Source organism: Amborella trichopoda, chromosome 4 (genome assembly GCF_054954075.1).
Source record: "Amborella trichopoda isolate Santa Cruz 75 chromosome 4, AtrichopodaSantaCruz75HAP2 v2.0, whole genome shotgun sequence".
In the NCBI taxonomy this organism is placed as follows: Eukaryota; Viridiplantae; Streptophyta; class Magnoliopsida; order Amborellales; family Amborellaceae; genus Amborella; species Amborella trichopoda.
Genome location: NC_142339.1, coordinates 16803399 through 16824964, shown reverse-complemented (window position 1 = coordinate 16824964; position 21566 = coordinate 16803399). Strand labels below are relative to the sequence as shown.

At 37.4% G+C, this 21566-nt stretch overlaps 1 protein-coding gene across 5 annotated transcripts in view; it reads left to right on the top strand.

Moving 5' to 3' along the window:
- MCM9 (minichromosome maintenance 9) overlaps positions 1-3875 on the top strand; it is an 86009-nt gene extending 82134 nt beyond the window's left edge. For 2 of the 5 annotated variants that reach the window (XR_016054249.1, XR_016054248.1), the window contains exons 17-20: positions 2811-2925; positions 2991-3038; positions 3149-3301; positions 3453-3875. Coding sequence is in view for 2 of the 5 variants with exons in the window: in XM_020673168.2 (XP_020528827.2) it covers positions 2816-2925; positions 2991-3038; positions 3149-3301; positions 3453-3640 (499 nt within the window). In the remaining 3 variants the exon portion in view is untranslated. Of the gene's footprint in view, positions 1-2586; positions 2674-2810; positions 2926-2990; positions 3039-3148; positions 3302-3452 lie in introns of all 5 variants that reach the window. The other 3 variants (XM_020673168.2, XM_020673165.2, XR_002282512.2) reach the window with 2 other exon arrangements.
- The last annotated feature ends 17691 nt before the right edge of the window (positions 3876-21566 follow it).

The window sequence follows — 21566 nt, the reverse complement described above, 5'->3', positions numbered from 1 at the left end:
TAAACAAAGAATGAATTTTAGGAATGAAAAAAAATCATCTTTGAGATCGTGTAGAGTGAGAGAGAGAGAGAGCCCTTTGTGGGTGTTTTTTCTTCTCTTTGCTTATGGGTCTGTGCCGGAATAGTCATATTCGTGCGTTTTATTCTTTCTTCTTGTGATTTCCTTCACGATTTTTATTTCTCTCTCTTAAACGCGATTAATTTTGCTGGTGTTGTTTGCTAGCAAATTTTACACGGAATCAAGTGGTATTAGAGTGTAGTCGATTTTTGTGGATCATGGTGTTCGTGGACAAGGTCTATGGCCAGGCATCAGGACTCAACCCATTCAATACGAATAAAACCTCCGAGCTTTCCGAGAGATGGAGAACAAAAGTTTGAGAATGCAAGTAGAAGAGTTGACCCTGCGCTTGGCGTAAAAACTAGCTTCGATACACTATGATGACGGCAGTGAGTTGGATGCTATTTTCGAGAGCCCGTTCTGTGGCAACCCTCTGTGTCGGGAGCCTCCTGGTCGGGAGAATGATCTATTTCCTCATTGTAGGGAAATTGATCTACTTAAGTTTGATGAAGAACCAGTTGAAGATGAAGAACGTGTAGTTTTGGATCTTTTATTGCAATCATCATTCTTGAATGTCACAGGTTACCCCATCTTTGATGAAGTTCCTCTTTTTTTATAAAGAACAAGATGAAAGGAAAAAAGTTATCCTTGAGGCAGCAAGGATATCTAATTTTCTTATCATTGGAGAGGTAGAGAATCAACATATTAACTTGTTCCCAGAGGAGATCGAGCCTACGGAGATGTATGACGAAGAAACCAATGTATTCGAGATCGAGCATATAGAGATGTATGATGAAGAAACCGATGCATTCGTGGTGTGTCCCAAGGTGAAGGTGAAATTTGAGCAATTTCAGAAAGCGCATGTCGTTGAAAAATCGACATACGACAACCTTTTCCTTGAGGGTTTATCGCCTTCAGTGCATGCTTTGATCAGTGCAGTAATCCACCGGCCGCAGGATCGTGTTTCCAAAATTCAAGTTGAAGAAAGTTGCGACACTAATACAAAGTTGATCTTAGCACATTTTAAAACTCGACGTCAAATTTTCTCCAACCAAGGGAGAATGATGCAGATCAAAATTTGCATGCTACAAAGTTTTAATTTTATTTTTGTTAATTTTATTTTATATTTGTTAATTTTATTTTTAGAGGTTGGGTAGACTTTTTATTTTTATTTATTAGGGTTAATTATTAAAAATAGGATTTTTTGGGTTTTTTTGATAAAGTTTTTATTTCAAGAAAGTATAGAATGATAGATCCCTGTATTTTGGTATGAGTGTTTTCAGAAGTTTATGTTTTCTATATTAGGAGATAAGGTCCGTTTTCCTAATGAGATAACTTAGGAAAATGTGCGTATTTTTTAGATGGGGATTTATTTAGGAAAGTAGAGTAAATCTTTTTTGAAAGAGTTAGTTTCTTTTTAGAAAGTCGTTTCCTATGGATAATTATTATCTCTAGCTGAGATAGGAAGTGTATTCGTCTTTTATGGATCGTTATTAACTTTAGTTGTTTTTTTATAAGGATACTTACCATATTTTAAACTTGAAGAGGTGGTGCCTATCCACAAGATAGGCACATGGACTTGAATGTATCTCATGGGAAGGAAAATAATTGAGACGGATTGAAGAAATGCAATAGGTTTATGAAACGTGGATCGTACATTGTAAACAAAGAATGAATTTTAGGAATGAAAAAAAGTGATCTTTGAGATCGTGTACAGTGAGAGAGAGAGAGAGAGAGCCCTTTGTGGGTGTTTTTTCTTCTCCTTTGCTTATGGGCCCGGGCAGGAATACTAGTATCCGTGCGTTTTGTTCTTTATTCTTGTGATTTCCTTCACGATTTTTATTTCTCTCTCTTAAATGAGGTTAATTTTGCTGGTGTTGTTTGCCGGTAAATTTTATACTGCGTCACCTAGACTCAACTTACTTTAAGGTTTTACACTATATACCTGTAAAAATAAGTTCTAGTTCACTAAGTGAACTCTTAAAGCTTTATGGTTTTACACTATTAAAGAATTGTGTTCTTCTTGCTCTTCCATCTGCCATCCGAATTCTTAAAGCTTTGATCTTTTCAATTTGTCTTGGTAGGAACTAAATTATCCATTAAAAGAATCATGCCAAGTATATAATTTGCCATCCATGTTCTTAATAGGTCCATTGCATGTTACATAAATATGCATTTCTATTGAAATATTAGGTTATCTTCAAGTTACAGGTAGCAATGCTCGACTGCTGGTCTCCGATCACCTATCCAACTTTGCTCTTTTTAAGTTATGGAATTATTGTTTTATTCCTCGTCATACTATTGTTAGTTGTACCTGCTTGACTGTTTTGTGGGTACATCTGTTGAATTTATGGATTTCATTCTAATGACATTTTCTATGCCTCCTGAGCTTCATATGGCCTAATGGGCTACCTAGGACTGTGGGCTCCCTATACTGTATAGTTTCTGGGAGTATAGCACTGCCCAACATCGAATTTCTGTGCTCATCGCTGGGCAGTGGAGTTGACTAGATCGTCCACTAAAAAACAGGTCAGCTATAAAAGCAGCAGAAGCTAATCACCCACCGTGTGGAGAGACCTGGACTGTAGATGTTGGGCCTGAGTATACTCAAACCAAGTATAGAATATTTTTCAGAAAGTATATGATTCATTTGATCCTTCAATTGAGTGTACCTAACTGCACCATGTTTACAATTATACTCCTTAATGGGATGAATAACTATATCTCTGCAAATTATATGATTATCTTTTTAGTTCAGGTACATTTACTATGTTAAAGGCTCTTTCAAGCCTATCCTAACAAGGGATGCAGAAGAAGTTATTTCAAGTTATTATCAACTTCAACGGAGATCTGCAACACAAAATGCAGGTGTGTAATGTGATGTCCCTTTCCTTTGTATTATGGACATTTATTGAGTCTCCCTTATCTTGCAGCAAGAACTACAATACGCATGCTTGAAAGTTTGATAAGATTAGCACAAGGTATGCCATACTCATCTTATTGATATTAGAATGCTTTGTGTTCTGAATGTTATTATTTAATTTGCTCTTCTTTTCTTAATTTGAGGGTTTTACTGTTTCTCTTACTGTAGCACATGCAAGGCTAATGTTCAGAAAGGAGGTCGCTCGACTAGATGCAATATCTGCCATCATATGCATTGAGTCATCCATGACAACATCTGCCATTATAGACAATGTTGGAAACGCTTTACATTCCAGTTTTACTGAAAATCCTGATCAGGAATGTATCCAAAACAACAGTCTTTTATTACTGATTTGGCCAAAGTCACTTATATCATTTTACTTTAATGGAAATATATTTAAGGTTTGGAAGCACGATGAAATTTTGTTCTTGATTCTTCTTTTGTGACAATGTGCATGCTTGACAATAAATAGATGCCAAGCAAGAAAAGCTGATACTTGAAAAGTTGAACTTTCCTTGTGAGCCTCCTGCTGTTCCAGATAACATTTCAAACTATTCCAGGTCCTCAAATGTAAAAATAGTTGGTGGAGAACCATTAAGTTACCCACATATTTGGGAAGCTATGAGGAGTTCGAGAGCAAGGCACTTGGAGAAGAAATGAGGTTTGGAACATGTACATCACTCGAGAGATGATTGAGTGGCTTCAAATGTATGGATTAACATTTTGAAGTGGGGGATGCAGAGCCTCATCTTTATTTGAGTGAAGAATTTTCATGTAGATTAAATAATGTGTATCCTTAAGTTTGTTTATAGTGCTTCAGTTATATGAATTTTGGTAGACAGTATTTCCTGTGAATGTTGATCTCTCATTAAATGTGATTTGTACTTTGATGTCATGGATGGATTTCAAAGTGAAACATGATCACTAAATTTGTTGCTTCGACCAAGTGTTCTTATCATGTTTATAAAGCAGTCATGTTTGCAATAGGACAATTAATATGTATTTATCGCCCTTCATTGGCTGGCTTCTGGGATGAACTTTGAGCTAATCATTGAGACAATAGTTCTCACAAACTTCTATGGAAACGGATATTACACGTAGTAGTAAACTTTTTCCTGGCAAAAACAATCCCTGTTTAGATGGTTTGAGCTCTTCACCAATCACAAAAAGAAGTTTTCTGCTCCACTCAAGACTCAAGCCACTTTGTCTTTAAAGTGATCAGTGAGTGCCTCGCAGTTGAAGTGGGAGTTTATGTCGTATATGCTCCTACGATGTAGTACTTTTTGCTTTTGTATGATGGACATATCCTTCAATCATGTGCTGTAGATGTGTTTTAGGCATGCACAGCCACTACATTTTGTAGTTGAGGCATTCAACTCCTGTTTGCAGGTATTGTGTGAATTGTCAATCAAGTATCTACTTACATGATATCAGAGCACCATGTCCTAGGATACAGCGGAGTGTATGCACATTATGGTTCTCCATAATCAAACAATCAACTGCTCAAGCAGCAACCCTCCTTTCTTATTTCTTACACTTGGACTTGAGTCCATTGTGTTTGCTCATTCTTTTAACTACTCCCGGAATCATCGAGTTAAAAATTTACCTCAAGTTAATCTCTTCATATCTTTTTTCTTGTTTTTTAAGGGAAACCATTATTAACCTTGTATAAGATAGAGTACAAAAATAGCATCCCAAAGCAAGGGGGTGCCATACAAAAACAAAAGAGGCCCAGACAAACCCACAATCACCAAAAGAGGCAGGGAGGGGGAAGGGGGGGCATGCGGTTGTGGTGTGTGTGCTCCAGAAATGCTACTACAACATACTTACGAAGAAGAGATACAAAAAGGTAAAGGACACATGGGGATTGAGTTCATTGAGATGTTGTGATGGTTCTCATAGTGCAATTAAAAAAGGCTCCTTTAGCAAGGTGGTCTGTTTTTGAGTTTGTTTTGTTCCAAATATGCTTCCATGAGACATGCATATCCCTACAAATATGAAGAATTTTGTCAAAAAAAGTGGAGCAACCTCCATTAGGGAGTCATGATGCCATGAAATGACATTGTTGGAGTCCGCTTCAATGACCAAAAACTAGGCTCCAAGCTGGGTTGAACTTCTCGAGTCATTCAAGGAGAGCGAAGGCTTCAGTCGTAGCAAAATTGGCTAGTCCAATGGGTAGGGAGAAAGATAAGAGTGTGATTGGTATGGTCTCTGAAGATACAATCGATGCTAGCAGGGCCTAGGCTAGGTTACCTAAGGAGCTAGTTGAGTTTGGGTTGCCCTCCTTGGTTAGGGCGTTCTCCATAAGGAAGCTCGATGGAGGCGGGCTCTCAATAGGGTGTGTGCAACCTCGAAGTGGAGAAAGAGATGCTCATTTGTTTCTTCCACTGCCAAGCACATTACACATCTATTGGGAAACGAGAGCCCTCTTCTTTGAAGCTAGTCTATGGGCAGCACCCTCTCAGCAAGGTATCCAAGAGGACTTGGATTTTTTTGGGTGGGTAGGGGGGTGTTAAAGAGAGCAAAGCTTTGGGGTAACTAGAGTGGAGAGGTGAAGGCGGGTTTGGTGGCTAGTAGAAAAAAGAAACAGAGAATAGGCCCGAGGAGTCGGGTGACTAGATGATCTGGTCTCCTCCATGGGAGAAAAGAGAGGCTGACTGGAGAAGGGTGGATAATGCCAGGAAATCATCCCTCTATGAGTTGCGTCCTAAAATTAGGGTTCTCGCTTCTTGTGGAACTCGTGGCCTCCATCTGTTCAGCCACTGATGCCTGAGGGTTCCGAGACAAGAAGTATAACCTTGGGTAGCTCCTTTAAGGGCGTATCCCCTATCCAACAGTCTGGCCAAAATTTGACCCTTGTGCCTTCTCTGGGGTGGAAGTGGATATTGGTTGTGAAAGCCCTGTAGCTACGGGATATGTATTTCCACACACCAGATGACCTGCTGGGTGTTGGGAACCTCAAGATCCTGCTGGAATGATAGCTTTGATATTTGTGTTGAATGATAGCTTGCAACAAATGGCTGTCCAGGGTGGCCAATCGCCACCACCACTTGCCAAGTAGGGTGAGCTTGTTCAACTTGAGGCTTGGATATTGACATACTCTGTCTCAATAAATGAGGTGGAACTTTTTGCTCCCCCTCTCTCCTGACCATAAGAAGTTCTCATGAGCTACTCTAGGCTAGGCGCTATTGCGGAAGGCATTGGAAAGAGGGACATGAAATATGGGAACATTTGAAAGGGTAGATTTTATAGGCATGATTCTACCCACAGAAGCGAGGAATCTTCCTTTCCACTCGCCAAACTTCCATAGAATTTAATGTGATTCCAAAAACGCTTTTTGGGTTTTTCCGATGCACAAGGGTATTAAATGTTTTAATACTCTTATCTTTAGACCTCCTTTACATTATTAAATATTTAAATCATACAAATGCATGTAGTTATTTATTGATTCATTTCCTTCTTTCACGAATTGTTGATTGCTCTCCATTCTGGTGTTCTTGTAACTACATTCTCAGTGGGGTTCTTTAATACTCGTTAAGCCATGAGCTAGTTGGTTGCCCGCCATTCCAACATCCTTTTGAACAGCATTTTGCCCAGTGGATGGTGGGCCTAGAAGCCATCTATGTAGCCCTAAAATTGCTTCCTCCAAGAAAGTTTCACCGCTAATCACATAATAGGGTGCTATTAGCCATGTCTATAGATTTGGGTTTGCTCAATATTATTCTTTTGAGGTATGCTATTAGAAAATTATGCACTTATTGCATCATTTCTAGCGTTCAGTTTAACTATCTCCCTTTGTCCATTGATCCTTCAGCCTGTCACTATGACAAACAGGGCGGACAATGCGATGGTTTCACTGTGCACAAGGCTTAACAAAAACCAAGGCAGTTTTCTGCAACATTTAAGGAGGATGAGTATGATATGCCCAAATGGCTTCAAGCTGGCTAACATACATGGCAATGATTGTCCCAAAGTCACTAGGAGTGGGAGTGGCGGATCAGCACTTGATAGATTCTCCTAGTCTCAGAGCACAATGGCAGGCTCATAAAATAAATAAATATAAGGATATAGGTCAAGGTTGAAAGGATCATTTGAAAGTTACATACAAATGTATAGAATTATATCTAGATACACGCCAAACTCCATAGAAAAAAATTAGGTAGTTTTCGTCCTTTGATTTTTCAAAAGCCTTTCTAGATTTTTAATATGCTAATAATATATCATGTCACTAGCATACCCCTCAAAGAGAGGACTCCAAATGACATGGCTTCGCAAACATCAGTTGTGACAAGGGTATTGAATTACTCACACGATGCATTGCTTCAATGGAACATAATGGACTTGGACGAAGAAGGAATTTGATGCTCAAGTTCTCTTTCAAATTTGGTCTAGAATGATAATGTTCTTCCTCCAAAGAAGAAATGAGGCTTTTCCTTTACAACATCAATGAAGAGAGCTCCCACCAAGAGGAGGATCATATTTCCAAGAAAATAGGAACGTGTTCCTGGTCTTGCAATTGTTGGAAATATGGCCTATCAAGGCCTAAATTCCAGTAGTCTCTCATTCAGTGGGAGTGCTTGAGATATTGAAATCTTTGTGTCTTGCGAAATGGAACCCAGATTTTTTTGCCCCGAGTACATATGAGGCATCGAGAGTTCACGAGTTGAGAAAACAATTTCTCAAGGAGGTGTGAGGGTCACCTCCTAGTCAGGATTTTATAAGTTACCCTCATGTTTAGCTACAATCAGCCAGGGCTTGAAGAATCCAAATGAGAAAAATAGAACCCTAGCACTTATTGAGTATTCACCTTGTATGGAATGGTCAAGACTTATGGGACATAAGTCTGTATCCTGACATGAGACCATTGCATGACATATGCATTTTCATTTCGTATGGGAAGCCACTCTTCCAAATGCATTATCCAAGTTTGGAAGTGCCAGTGCATATGTGCTTCGAGAAGACCCTTGTAATTGAGTTGGATCATGTCTCATAGGGGTACACCTGTAATCCATTGAGAGCAGAATGATCGGAAGTTCTGGCTCAACAGCTTTGATATGGCCAATTATGGTTCCCTTCTTTAGACTGTGGAACATAGGTCTATTAGGATGATCTGAGACTCCTCAGAACATCATTCGGGGCTAGCCCAATGGAGTACTCTTACCTATAGTTATTAGCCTAAGATCTCACTATACATTTTATCCGATTTTATAATGATGAGAAAAGCCTAATAATTGCTCAAAAACACTTTAAATATTTATTGTGAATTTTAGAGAATTTTTCGAAATTTTATTTGCTAAAAAAATAAGAGTTTTCATATTGTTTGGCACAAATTTTACTTTAGTCCTGACCTGGTAGTGCCATGCGGCGTTCCGAGTGGCTATAAGGCTGCTACATGGCACCCCACACCTCACCCTAGGATCACTGCCCAGCTGAGCACTAGATTGGTATTTGATCGCTTATTTATTTTATAAGGGGTGGTGTTATGGTGTCTTGTTATATATTGTTATATAATGTTATAAATTAAGGTCCCCTTTTTATCACATGTCTTAATTAACTCACACATGGGCTATGCATGGCATGTGTGAAGTTTTAATTAATTTATTTATTTGATATTAAAGACAAAATGCATTTACAAATTTGAGTTGAAAAATGTCTTCACACACATATGTGAAGGGGACATTATCTTTAAATTGACTGGTTTGAAATTTTAGATCTACAAAGTGATTGGCTTTGATAAAGAAAAATATCTCCACATGTGTGAGCTTTGCCAATTACTTATTTTCCCTTTAGCCTTTGTGGTAATCTACTCTAATACATTATTAAAAACAACTAAGGGTATTTTTGGAAGGCCATATTGGATACAATTTGAACAAAAACATGGGCCAAAGATTAAATAGTAAAGTGGCATAACTCAGGGCTAAGGTGAGTGATAATGGTGTGAAATCTCATCCCTTCATTCTAGTGGTGGGATGGGGATGGGTGGCTAAGTACATTAGCCTCTCATATGCCTTTGGATTAATGCATCAAGGGTGTTGATTGAATCCAAAGTTACACCTATGTTATAAAAGCACATCATGAGCTCAAACTCTAACTATCTCAACTCTTAAACCATTTTAGAAAATGGTGGCTCCGCTCCTTCTAAGGTTTTGTGAGAAAAAATTGAAGAGAAAGCTTTTAGAGTTCCATTAATGGTGATCTTGATGGTGGTCCTTATTTCTTATGCTTAAGTATATAGTGTGCATTTATCTAGGTAAACTCCATTGAATTTTATTTTCTCATAAGATCATATCCTTAGCATCTATAGATACTGGAGTTTTGAATTTAGAAAAGTTTCATTGATCTTAAAATCCCCATTTGATCATCTTTTTCATCATGCTTATTCATAGTGTGGTCCTTCATGAGTTATAGCCTATATGCATGAGAATCCATAATCATGCATAGTATCCATTAATTACTTTACTTCAAACCCATCAAATAATTTAGTCTCAGAGTGTCACTCCATTTTCAAAACTTTTTCATCACGTTTTTACCTATTGGGGTTCATAATCTTTCCATACAAGACTGTTTTGGTGGTCCGAGGGACCACCGTGTGTAGTTTGGCAATAACTCTATTGTTCTTTATCTGATTCGATGTGTAGGTTCTTGATTCGGGGGCTACTATCCATGTGAAAAATTCTATAAAGGGTTTTAGAAGGTTTTATAATGTCAAACTCGGTACCCATAATCTTTATATTGGTGGAAATCAAATGGAAAAGGTCTTAGGAAAATGGGACTATGTGTTACAACTCACTAATGGTGAGACTCTCATGCTTAAGGACACTCTCTATGCACCCGAGATGAGGAAGAATCTCATCTCTGTTTCCAAGATGAGTATAGCCAGGTTTGTACTCTTGTTCAAGGAGGAAAAAGTCTATGTGCATGACGGCTCTATTAATAGAGACCTTGTTTTTGTAGCCCACTTGTTCAAGGGCTTTATGAAATCAAAATGAAAAAGGAGTTTGCTTACATGTGTGATGATTTACAAAATTTTACTTTATGACATTTAAGGTTAGGTCACATTAATCTATCGAGAATGTATATTTTGATGAAAGGAGGATTACTTGATAAAATGAATATTGATTCTCATAATAGATGCGAGGCTTGCCTTAAAGGAAAGATGGTAAAGAAGTCCCACCAAAAGGTCGAAAGGGTCTCTAGTCTTTTAGATTTAAATCACTTGGATGTGTGTGGACCTATGAGTGTGCCTACCATGGGGCACATGAGGTACTTCATAACATTTATTTATGACCATTCGTATTTTGGTCACACCTATCTCATGAGAAACAAAAGTGAGGGCATAACCAAATTCTAACAATATAACGTGGAAATTGAAAACCAACTAGGTCGAACCATCAAAACCCTTAGATCAGATAGGGGTAGGGAATACACGTCCCAAGCCTTTCAAGATCTTTGTGTTCAATATGGGATTGTCCACCAAACCACCATGCCTTACTCACCCGAACAAAATGGGGTTGTCGAGAGAAGGAATAGGACCTTAGTTGAGATGGTACGAAGTATGATAAGTACCGCTAATCTTGGATTAGAGTTTTGGTGGGAGGCGATTCTAACCACTACATATGTCCTTAATCGGATTCCTACCAAAGTAATTCAATCAACTCCTTACCAACTCTTCATGGGCCGACCTCCCGCAATAAAGCACCTCAAGGTTTGGGGATGTTCAGCCCATGTTCTCATACCATCCCAAAATAGGTCCAAACTTGATCCTAAAACCATAAAATATGTTTTCGTAGGATACCTAAGTTATGGGAAGGGTTTTAGGTTTTATATCCTCTTGAATCGTAATGTGACTGAAAGCCTTGATGCCCAGTTCCTTGAAGATGAATTCCTTAAGAGAGAATCAACTCAAAAGACAGTAGACTTCCACGAGCTTCAGCCTAACAAACAAATTGAAACCATCCCACTTATCTTGGGGAGGACTATGAGAGGATTAGTGAAACCCGATGATGAACCTTATTCTTACCTACATGCTATGTCTTGTCCGGATAATAAGTTATGGAAGGAAGCCATGCAAGATGAGATAAATTCAATCATAAAGAACCATGTATGAGAGTTAGTCCGATTACCACCCAACCTTAGATCCATTGGACGTAAGTAGATATTCAAAAAGAAACTTAACTCCGAAGGGCGTATTGAAAAATACAAGGTAAGACTTATAGCAAAAGGTTTTACTCAAAAAGAAGGGGTAGATTATTTTGACACCTACTCACCTGTTGCTAAAATGCCTTCAATTAGAATGATCATATCCATAGCAGCCTACCTTGACCTAGAATTGCATCAAATGGATGTAAAAACCGCCTTCTTAAATGGTAACCTAGAAAAGGAAAAGTTAATGTACAAACTTAACAAATCACTTTATGGTCTCAAACAAGCTTCAAGAAGATGGTTCCTCAAGTTCTACCAAACATTGATTAGATATGGATTCAAACTAAATGAAGATGACTATTGTGTATACCATGAGATCAATGGGACTGACATTACTTTCATGACTTTATATGTGGATGACATTCTAATAGCTAATAGCACCCTAGACCATATAAGGGACACAAAGGCAATGCTATCAAGTAATTCTGATATGAAAGATATGGGAGAGGCTTCATATGTATTAGGGATTCATATTATAAGAGATAGAGCAGCCCGCACTATTCAATTATCTCAATCTACATATTGCAAGAAAGTTCTTGAGAGATTTTGTATGCGTGAATCCAAGCCTATAGATACACCTGTTGAAAGGAGAGGAAAATTAAATGTCAATATGAAACCAAACAATGATCTTGAGAGAAATGAGATGGAAAGTATCCCGTATCAGAGTGCCGTAGGATCGCTAATGTATTTAACCATGGGAACTAGACCCGATCTAGCTTTTGCTCAAAGCTTGATTGGTTCATTCCAAAGTGATCATGGATTAGAATATTGAAAAGCCGTGAAAAGAATCATGAGGTAGTTGAAAGGAACATTTGATTATGGATTAACCTATGGCAATGTGAGTGAGCTTAAAGTTTTGGGATACATAGACTCCGACTATCAAGGAGACCCGGATGACTAGAGATCCACTTCGGATTATTTATTTCTTTATCAGGGTGATGTCATTTCTTGGTGCACCAAGAAGCAAGATACTGTAGCCCTATCTATCATGGAAGCCGAGTATATGACTTTAAGTTCTGTAACTTTAGAAGCCATTTGGATTAAGAAGTTATTGAATCATCTTAAGTTCATCCCACTAAAACATAGAACTATTAGAATAATGTATGACAATCAAGCTACAATAGCAGTGGGAGTTGAACCAAGGTTCCATAGCAAGTCAAGGCACATTAAAGCTCAATATCATAGAGTAAGAGAAGAGATAGCAGCTGGTGAGGTAGAAGTTGGTTACATTCTATCTGAGGTTATGCATGCTGACCCATTAACCAAAGGCTTGGGGGCAAATGATTTTATGAGGCATGTGCATGGGATGGGTTTAAGGAGGTAGATATAGTTGTTATTACTTTGTCTATTGCATATGAATAATAAATCCATGGACCAGTATACACGCTTTGATTTATTGTGAATGATAATGAGAGAGAGATATATGAATTCAGACCTCAAAAGGCCGAGTGGGATAATGTTGAAAATATGACCTATCAATACCTAAATTTCAGTAGTCTCTCGTTCAGTGGGAGCGATTGAGAGATTGAAATCTTGGCGTCTTGTGAAATGGATTTTTTTACCACGAGTATGCATAAAACATCGAGAGTTCATGTGTTGAGAAAACAATTTCTCAAGGAGGTGTGAGAATCACCTTCTAGTCAGGATTTTATAGGTTAGCCTCATGTTTAGTTACAATCAACTAGGGTGTGGAGAATCCAAATGAGAAAAATAGAACCCGAGTACTTATTAAGTATTCACCTGTAGAATGGTTAATACTTATGGACATAAGTCAGTATCTTGACACGAGAACATTGCATGGCAAGTGCATTTTCATTTCGTACGAGAAGCCACTCTTCTAAATGCATTATCCGAGTTTGGAAGAGCCAGCGCACATGTACTTTAAGAGGACCATTGTAATTGAGTTGGATCATGTCCCACAGGGGTACACCTATAATCCATTGAAAGTCGAATAATCGGAAGTTCCGGCTCAGCGGCTTTAATATGACTAATTATGTGTCCCTGCTTTAGGTCTATTGGGTCGATCTGAGACTCGACGGAACATCATTTGGGACTAGCCCAATGGAGTACTCCGATACCTATAATTATTAGCCTTAGATTTCACTATACCTTTTGTCCAATTTTATAATGATGAGAAAAATCTAATAATTACTCAAAAATATTTTAAATACTTATTGTGAATTTTAAAGAATTTTTCGAAATTTGTTTTGCTAAAAAAATAAGGGTTTTTATATTGTTTGGCTCAAATTCCACTTTAGTCTTAACCTGGTAGTGCCATGTGGCGTCCGAGTAGCCATAGGGGTGCCACATAGCACCCCACACCTCACTCTAAGATCACCGCCCAACTGGGTACTGATCCCTTGACGGGGGACTAGATTGGCATTTGGTTGCTTGTTTTATAAGGGGTTGTGTTATGATGTCTTATTATATATTGTTATATAATGTTATAAATTAATGCCCCCTTTTTATCACATGTCTTAATTAACTCACACATGGCCAAGCTTGGCATGTGTGAAGTTTAATTAATTAATTTATTTGATATTTAGAGAAAATACATGTTCAAATTTGAGTTGAAAAATATCTTCAGGGGACATTATCTTTAAATTGATTGGTTTGAAATTTTAGATCTACAAAGTGATTAGCTTTGATAAAGAAAAATATCTTCACATGTGTGAGCTTTACCAATTACGTCTTTGCCCTTTAGCCTTTATGGTAATCTACTCTAATATATTATTAAAAAAAACTAAGGATATTTTTGTAAGGCTATATTGGATACAATTGGAACAAAAATATAGGCCAAAGATAAAATGGTAAAGTGGCATAACTTAAGGTTAGGGTAAGTGATTATGGTGTGAAATCTCATCCCTTCATCCTAGTGGTTAGATGGGGATGGGTGGCTAAGTACATTAGCCTCTCATGTGCGTTTGGATTTGTGTATCAAGGGTGTTGATTAAATCCAAAGTTACACCCATGTTATAAAAGCATATCATGAGATCTCAAATCCTAACTATCTCAACTCTTGAACCATTTTGGAAAATGGTGGCTCCCCTCCTTCTTTTAAAGTTTTGTGAGAGAAAATTGAAGAGAGAGAGTTTTTAGAGTTCGATTAATGGTGATCTTAATGGTGGTCCTCTTTTCTTATGCTTAAGTTCATAGTATGCATTTATCAAAGTAAACTCCTTTGAATTTTATTTGCTCATAAGATCATATCCTTGGCATCTATAGTTGCTGAAGTTTTAAATTAAGAAAAGTTTCATTGATCTTAAAATCCTCATTTGATCATCTTTTTCAGCATGCTTATTCATAGTATGGTCCTTCATGAGTTATAGCCTATGTGCATGAGAATCCATAATCATGCATAGTATCCATTAATTACTTTCCTTCAAACCCATCAAATAATTTAGTCTCAGTGTGTCATTCTATTTTCAGAATTTTTTCATCACATTTTTACCTATGGGGGTTCATAATCTTTCCATACAAGGCTGTTTTGGTGGTCCGAGGGACCACCATGTGTAGTTTGGTCATAACTCTCTTGTTCTTTATCCGATTCGATTCAAAACTTTTCCATTCTATTTTGGATGATAATACCAGTGTATTGAGATCTTAAAACGTTATTTTAAGGTGTGTAATTTTTTTCTTTTTGAATTAGACACTCTTGTGAGATTGAACCATTTTTGTACAATATGAAAGGACAAATTTAAGTCCTTCTAGGGCCCAATTGCGTGGCCGCGGCACAAGGGGTTAGAAACATGACTTCCCTATTTTAATTTGGTATTCTAATTTCCTGTTTAGTTGATTTTATTTTTTAAAATTTTATTTAGATTAGTTGCATGATGTATTTAAGCTTTGGGACAGTTTATGTAATTTGTGTTATGAAAGTGTAATTCATAAGCTAGTCTTACTTTATTTATAATTGCCCTATAAGGGGTTGGTATTTGAGTTTATTTAGAGTGATTATACAAGGCTAGAAATGATTATAATTGTTATGTAAAAAGATGGTAACTTATTCACTTAGCTTTGTTTTTAGCAAGTGGCTTGTTGAAGGTGTCCATTTTGCCTTGTTTTTTGGTTTGAAAATTTGCTCTAGTCTTTGTATCCACTTTCAACAATGGGAAACCACATTCAGATAGTTGGAGTACCACTTCGATGGAATATCCCGGTAACCATGATACAAGCCTACACCGTGCACACCATGTACAGAGAGACCCAGAGTATAAAATCTTCCCCCTCAACTCCAATTCTACAAATCTCAATATGGCAATAGCTGATGTTGCCTTGAATCTGTAATCTCTATCGAAGGATCACCATTACTGCTCAATTCTTCTCAGGTGGCAATAGTTGAGCTCCTTCCTTCTCCAAATTGAGAAAGATCAGATCAAAATTATCACCAGCTAATGTCACCTTAACTCTCGTCTCCAAACTCGGTAGTAAAGTAGAGGTAAGACGAGCTTGTGTGTAAAACTTTCATGCAAGCACCCCTCTTCCATCAGTGAATCATCTGTAAATTTTGCCATTCCGCGTTCTTTGAGGGGGGAACAAGTTGAGCAAAGAGGTGATAATGGATTCTTTTGTTGCCCACTTAGCCATCTTTCGTTATATTCCTCCCATGGAAAAAGAGAGTATCCACCATGTTTGGTTTTTTAGCTTCAGATGTATCTCCTGGTCCTTATATTTATAGAAAGAGAAATAAAGATGAAGAATTTAAAAGGAAAAACTTGCACTCAGCACATTGCTGCTGCTGAAGTGCCTAATATCTTCAGTTTACATGTTCCCTCAAGTAAAGTTACACATCATATTCAAAGTATTTTGTTTCCTTGTTGTTGTCGTCTTATAAAGCATTTATCTTCTTTACTATTAATGGTTGTGAGCCCACATCTTCACTGTTGGGACAACTTTCGAGGGAACTTTAAGGTTAAAAGCATGGAAGCTTAGTCCAAAAATACAGCGAAGCAATGGATTATTTTTTTTCTATTAATCTATCTCACAAGTAGTAGAGAAAAGTTATAAATTAGTGGTTGAATGCTCTAGGAAAATAAAGACCTTGGACATGGTAGCTAGGCCCAAAGATATAAATGAGGTTAAGTGGGTTTTGAAGATAGAAAGGGAAACTTGTGACTCGGCAAAAGATAGGTATGAGGAAGATTTCTTTGGCGTTTTGCCCTTATGGACAAGTGGATTTGGAGACTAGGTGTTGAGAGTGGGGTACTGTGGGGGGAGGTTATTCGGTATGATTCTTATTTGTCTTAAGTTGGGGCAGAATTTGAGGACTCTTTTAGTAGACACGATAGAGTATCCACAACATGATACGCGATTTGTAGTGTATATGATGATTTATGCAGGCATCTTATGTATGTGATAGAGGATGGGAAAGGCATTAGATTTTGGCATGATGTATGATATGAGGACACCATGCTCATACATCATGCTTGGGAATTATTAACCATCATTTATGATGAGGGTTGTTTTTAAACCTATGTGCCAACTTTTTGTTACGAGAGTATGTAAAACTATGACTACAAATGATATGATAACTCGAGTGGGAGTACGGTCAAGAGGGACCAAAGGATTATGGTCCAAAGAGATCCAATATGTCGAAACTCAAACTAAGCCTAATGAGCTTGGTCAGGTTAAGTTTAGAACCATTTAGGTCTTGGCATGAGGCACAACTATGCAGGGTTTAGGGTTAGCCCTTGATGAGGTTAGAGAGATGCCCTTAGTGGTTGGCCAAGGAGATGTGTGACCCTTATATGCAATTGAATCCTCATCAAGACCATCGTATACCATGTACATATGATAGCCGTACTGGGAAGCAGACACCATTGAGCTTGTGATTTGTACATATACGGGAGATTGCCCCCATGTACCAATGCGATAAGAGTGTATATGTCTATGTCACTTAGGCTTGTCTTTAAAGGGGAACATGTAGTCCATAAACTAGGATTATGTTGTTATCATCTATTGGCTGTCTTTGATGGTCCAATCATGATTCCTTGTAATGGACTGTAGATCATGGGAACCATTGGGTCAGTTTGAGAATGTGAGTGTGGGACATGGTCCTAATAGAGATGGAATGCTTTAATATTTTTACATTTTTCTTAATAAAGTTGCATCCAATTCCTATCGAAATAATTTTAAAATAATTAATTTTGTGTTAAATGATTTTTAGAATATTAATATGAAATTCTAGAAGGTTCTAAGGCAAGGTATTTTGTATTCTAATTTCTCTATGTTTCTGGATTTTTCATGCATTTTATTTTTGTACGCTTCTAAAGAATTATAATGGTATGCAATACAAGATGCTAGATTGTATTAAGGTTATTTTATGAATAAATTTCTAATTTTTTGGGCACTTGTAAGTGTTCTAGCCAGTATGAATAAAGGGAAAAAAAAAAACCCTTTAATTGTATATACTTGGCTAGATCACATTGTCCATCTTTCATTGGTATTAGAGAAAGATCTCTTGACACCATATTTCTTTTGTTTTTTATATTTTTTTTGTGAGTTTTGAATCAGAAACTTGAGAGTCAATAGCTTTATGGTCAAGGTTTACACATCTGGAAGAATCATTGAAATGTTTTCAACATTGAGCTGCATATTAGCGTTTTTTTGTTGTTTCGGTGCACTGATATGAACCAGATGATGAGGTACTCTTCTTGGGCATATCCTAGTGATATTTTGTATTTTTTAGAGTAGTATCTCCCTGCAAAATTTTAGTGAGAGGTCATATTGAGATTGAGAGTTATGGACTCATTATTGAAGAGCTTCCTTGAGCTATTGAGATACAATCCCATGCGATGAGGATTCCTGAAGATCTTCTACGATAATGAATCCATGATTCGTGATATGAAGACTAAGGACGTAAGGACTATGATCACATTCAGGATGAGATCCAGGAAGTAGAGAGAGGCTTCATGACTCCCATAGAGGCTACATCCATGAATCCTTAATGAAATGATTGATGGCAAAAGAGTTCACCAAGTTATGTAATGACCATGAGAGAGAATAAGTGACAAATTCTTGAGAGTGAGATTGTAATTGGAGGAGGGGGGTGAGATGTGAGGAAGAGATTGCAAGGCCTTCAAAGTCCAATTGGGGTTATGTGGTCATTTAAAGGCCTTAGGAGAGTATGTAAAACTATGACTATAGTGATATGATAACTCCAGTGGGAGTATGCGTCCAAAAGGACCAAAAGATTATGATCCAGAAAAATTAAAAATGACAATTTTAATGCTAAAACTCAAACTGGGCTTAACATGCAAGGCTGGGCTGAGTTTAAAAGCATTTATCTATGGGCATGAGACATAACAGTGGAGGGTTTAGGATTAACTCTTGATGAGGTCGGAGAGATGCCTAGAGTGGTTGGCCAAGGGACTGTATGATCATTGTATGTGGAGCTGATGAGATTAGGGCCAAATCTTCATCATAACCATCGCACAATATGTATATATGATAGTCGTATTAAGAAGCAGATACCATTGAGGGTGTGATATATGCAAGTACAAGAGATAGCCTTCATGCACTAATTGCAATAAATAGGTTTGTGCGACCTAGGCTCGCTGCTAAAAGGGTGAAAGTTCGACAAGCACAATATATATGGTTTTTAGTTTTTCTCTTTTATACTGACTAGAACACTTACAAATATCCAATTACAATTAAATAAACTCAAAATAAAATAAATAAATAACCAAAAGAGGTTTTCACTTGCTGCCATTAATTAAAACATATTTTATGTAATCAACAAAAATTACATGATACAATGGGAACAAGAAAACATAAGACTATGCACCACAAAGAAGAATGTCAAAAGATTACCTCAACTAGACTTTGCACACTCCACTCTGGGTATCTTTATTCAATGACGTACGAGATCGATGGTCTGTCTTAGATCTTTGAAGAAAGGAAAACCATATGCTACAACTTTTAATCAATATGAGCGTAATGGAACATAACAAAACAAGAACTAGGCCTCAATGCCTTAGTGCATGGGTGTGCCTCTCTTAGTGCATGGGCGTGCCTCTCTTGGATCGAAGTGGGGTGTGCTCCCTAATTTCTAACCCCAATATTTTCTAAGGGGGAGATGGAGAGAGATCTTAGAAAGAGGAGCGAGAGGGTGGTATGCCACTAAGAGAGAGAAGAGAGAGATGATATGTATATAAAATTGTAGAGATTTGGGGGCCTATTTGTATACTATTTCTAGCGTTCGGGTTTCTTAGTTTAGATCATTGATTATAGGAGACCTGTGGGGTGAGAGATTTGAGTTATATAATCATTAGATTGGTCATTATGATTCATAGGAATGTACTAGAACTTTATCCTTCAGCTTTTTTAACTTAATCCCATCAAATAAAGATAATATGAAAAATATAATATACTTGTTTTTCTTTTTCATAATTTTCCATAATCTTTTTACAAATACTTTAATTTTGAAAATCAACTCTCAAACTTTCCCTTTTTCCTTAAGTTAATTGAGTGCCTAAATGGCCTCTCCAAATTATGGAAAGAAAGCCCCCAAAGTGCCACCCACATGGCCTCTATGTGGGTCCCATGCACTTCTAAAATATGGTCATGGTAGGCTCCCATAAATATTAATAATTTTTAAAAATATAAAAATGATTTTAAAAAAATGATATTTAATTTATTTTTCTCTATGAATATTTAAAACACTAGAAATTCAATTTTTCTTTATTTTAAAATCCATTTTGAGAAAATAAAATATCCAGAGATTTCTAAAAATTTAAACTATAAATCTAAAAATCATTTAACATCAAAATAATTAATTCTAAATAATTTTGATGAGAATCGAATCCACCTAGGTCAATGAATTATTAATTTGTCAAAGCATTACATATTTTACTGTGGACTATGATCCACGCTTACTTTCTCAAATTGACCCAGCGGTTCCATTGACCCACAGATCATCGCAAGGGTTCATGATTTGGCCGCCAAAGCCAGCCAATAGGTGAGAGGATACAATCTTAGTCTATGGTGCATAGGGGTCGTCTCTCGCACATGTACACACATCACCCGTGACTCTGTTTCCCAATACGGCTATCATATGTACAAGCCATGTGATAATTCAAAGATGAGGATTTGAACCTCGTCTCTATAGGCCTACCATCACACAAAAGGGTCACACAATCCCTTGGCTCTCTACCCTGGGCAACTTCGACTTCATCAAGGGATAACCTTGCTTAGTTGTGCTCCATGACCAGGTAATTAAAGGTTTCCAACTCAACTGGCCAAACACGTAAAAACCAATCTGAGTATCGACAAATAACATTTGCCTATATTTCGATCCAATTGAGCGAGACTCTTATCGAGTTTGTGTTCACTATAGGGAAATATTAATTACATGCTTTCATAAGGCATTTAATGGCAACAAAAACTCAACACTTCCCACTTGACTTTTGAAGGCCTTACCTTCTCTCTTCCTCACTCTCTCTCTCTCTCTCAACCCCATCTCTTTTACATGTTTTACAAACATATTTGCAACTAACCCCTTTGTAAGCAGATCCACAACCATTACCTCTGTGGTTATGTAAGTAATCTCAATCTCTCTACACTGCACCTCATTACGCAGATGTTAAAAATAAGGCCTAATGTGCTTGGAATTTTTATAGAATCGTGGATACGCATATTACGACCTTGTTGTCGCAGAAGATTCTTACACACTCACATCATACGGGCACAAACTCAAGTCGATTAAGAAACTTATTAATCCATACAGCCTCTTAGGCTGTCATGCAACATGCCACATACTCTTACTCCATGGTGGATAACGCCCACCATATCCTGTTTCTTTGATTTCTAAGAAACAATCCCTCGTCCAACCATGAACACATATCCAGATGTGGAGTTCGTATCATCTGGATCTCCTTAGTAACTTGCATCGGATTATCTTTGGATAGTGATTTTCGATCCTCCCCCATATATAAGCACATAGTTCTCAGTCCCTTTCAAGTATCTTAGAACTCTCTTAATCGTCGTCCAATGCTCAATCACAGGATTGCAATGGAACCGACTAATCATGCTCATGGAGAAGGACAAGTCAGCCCATGTTCTTGTCGTGGTATATAAGAGGGACCCCACTGCGCTTCAATACCACATTTTTCCATAGTATTCTTCATCATCACTAGGGCACATTTGATTGCATAGCTTTTCCTTCTTGTCGATATGGGTGGATATGCGCTTACACTTGTCTATTTCAAAATTTTACAATACCCTTTTGTAGTAGGTTTCTTGGGAAAGTTGAATGGTTCGCTAGTTTTTATTCTTTATAATTTTGATGCCCAACGCATACGAAGCTTCCCCTAGATCCTTCATATCAAAATGTTGTGCAAGGAATTTTTTGGTTTCTGACATGAGGGCAATTGAGCTTCTAACA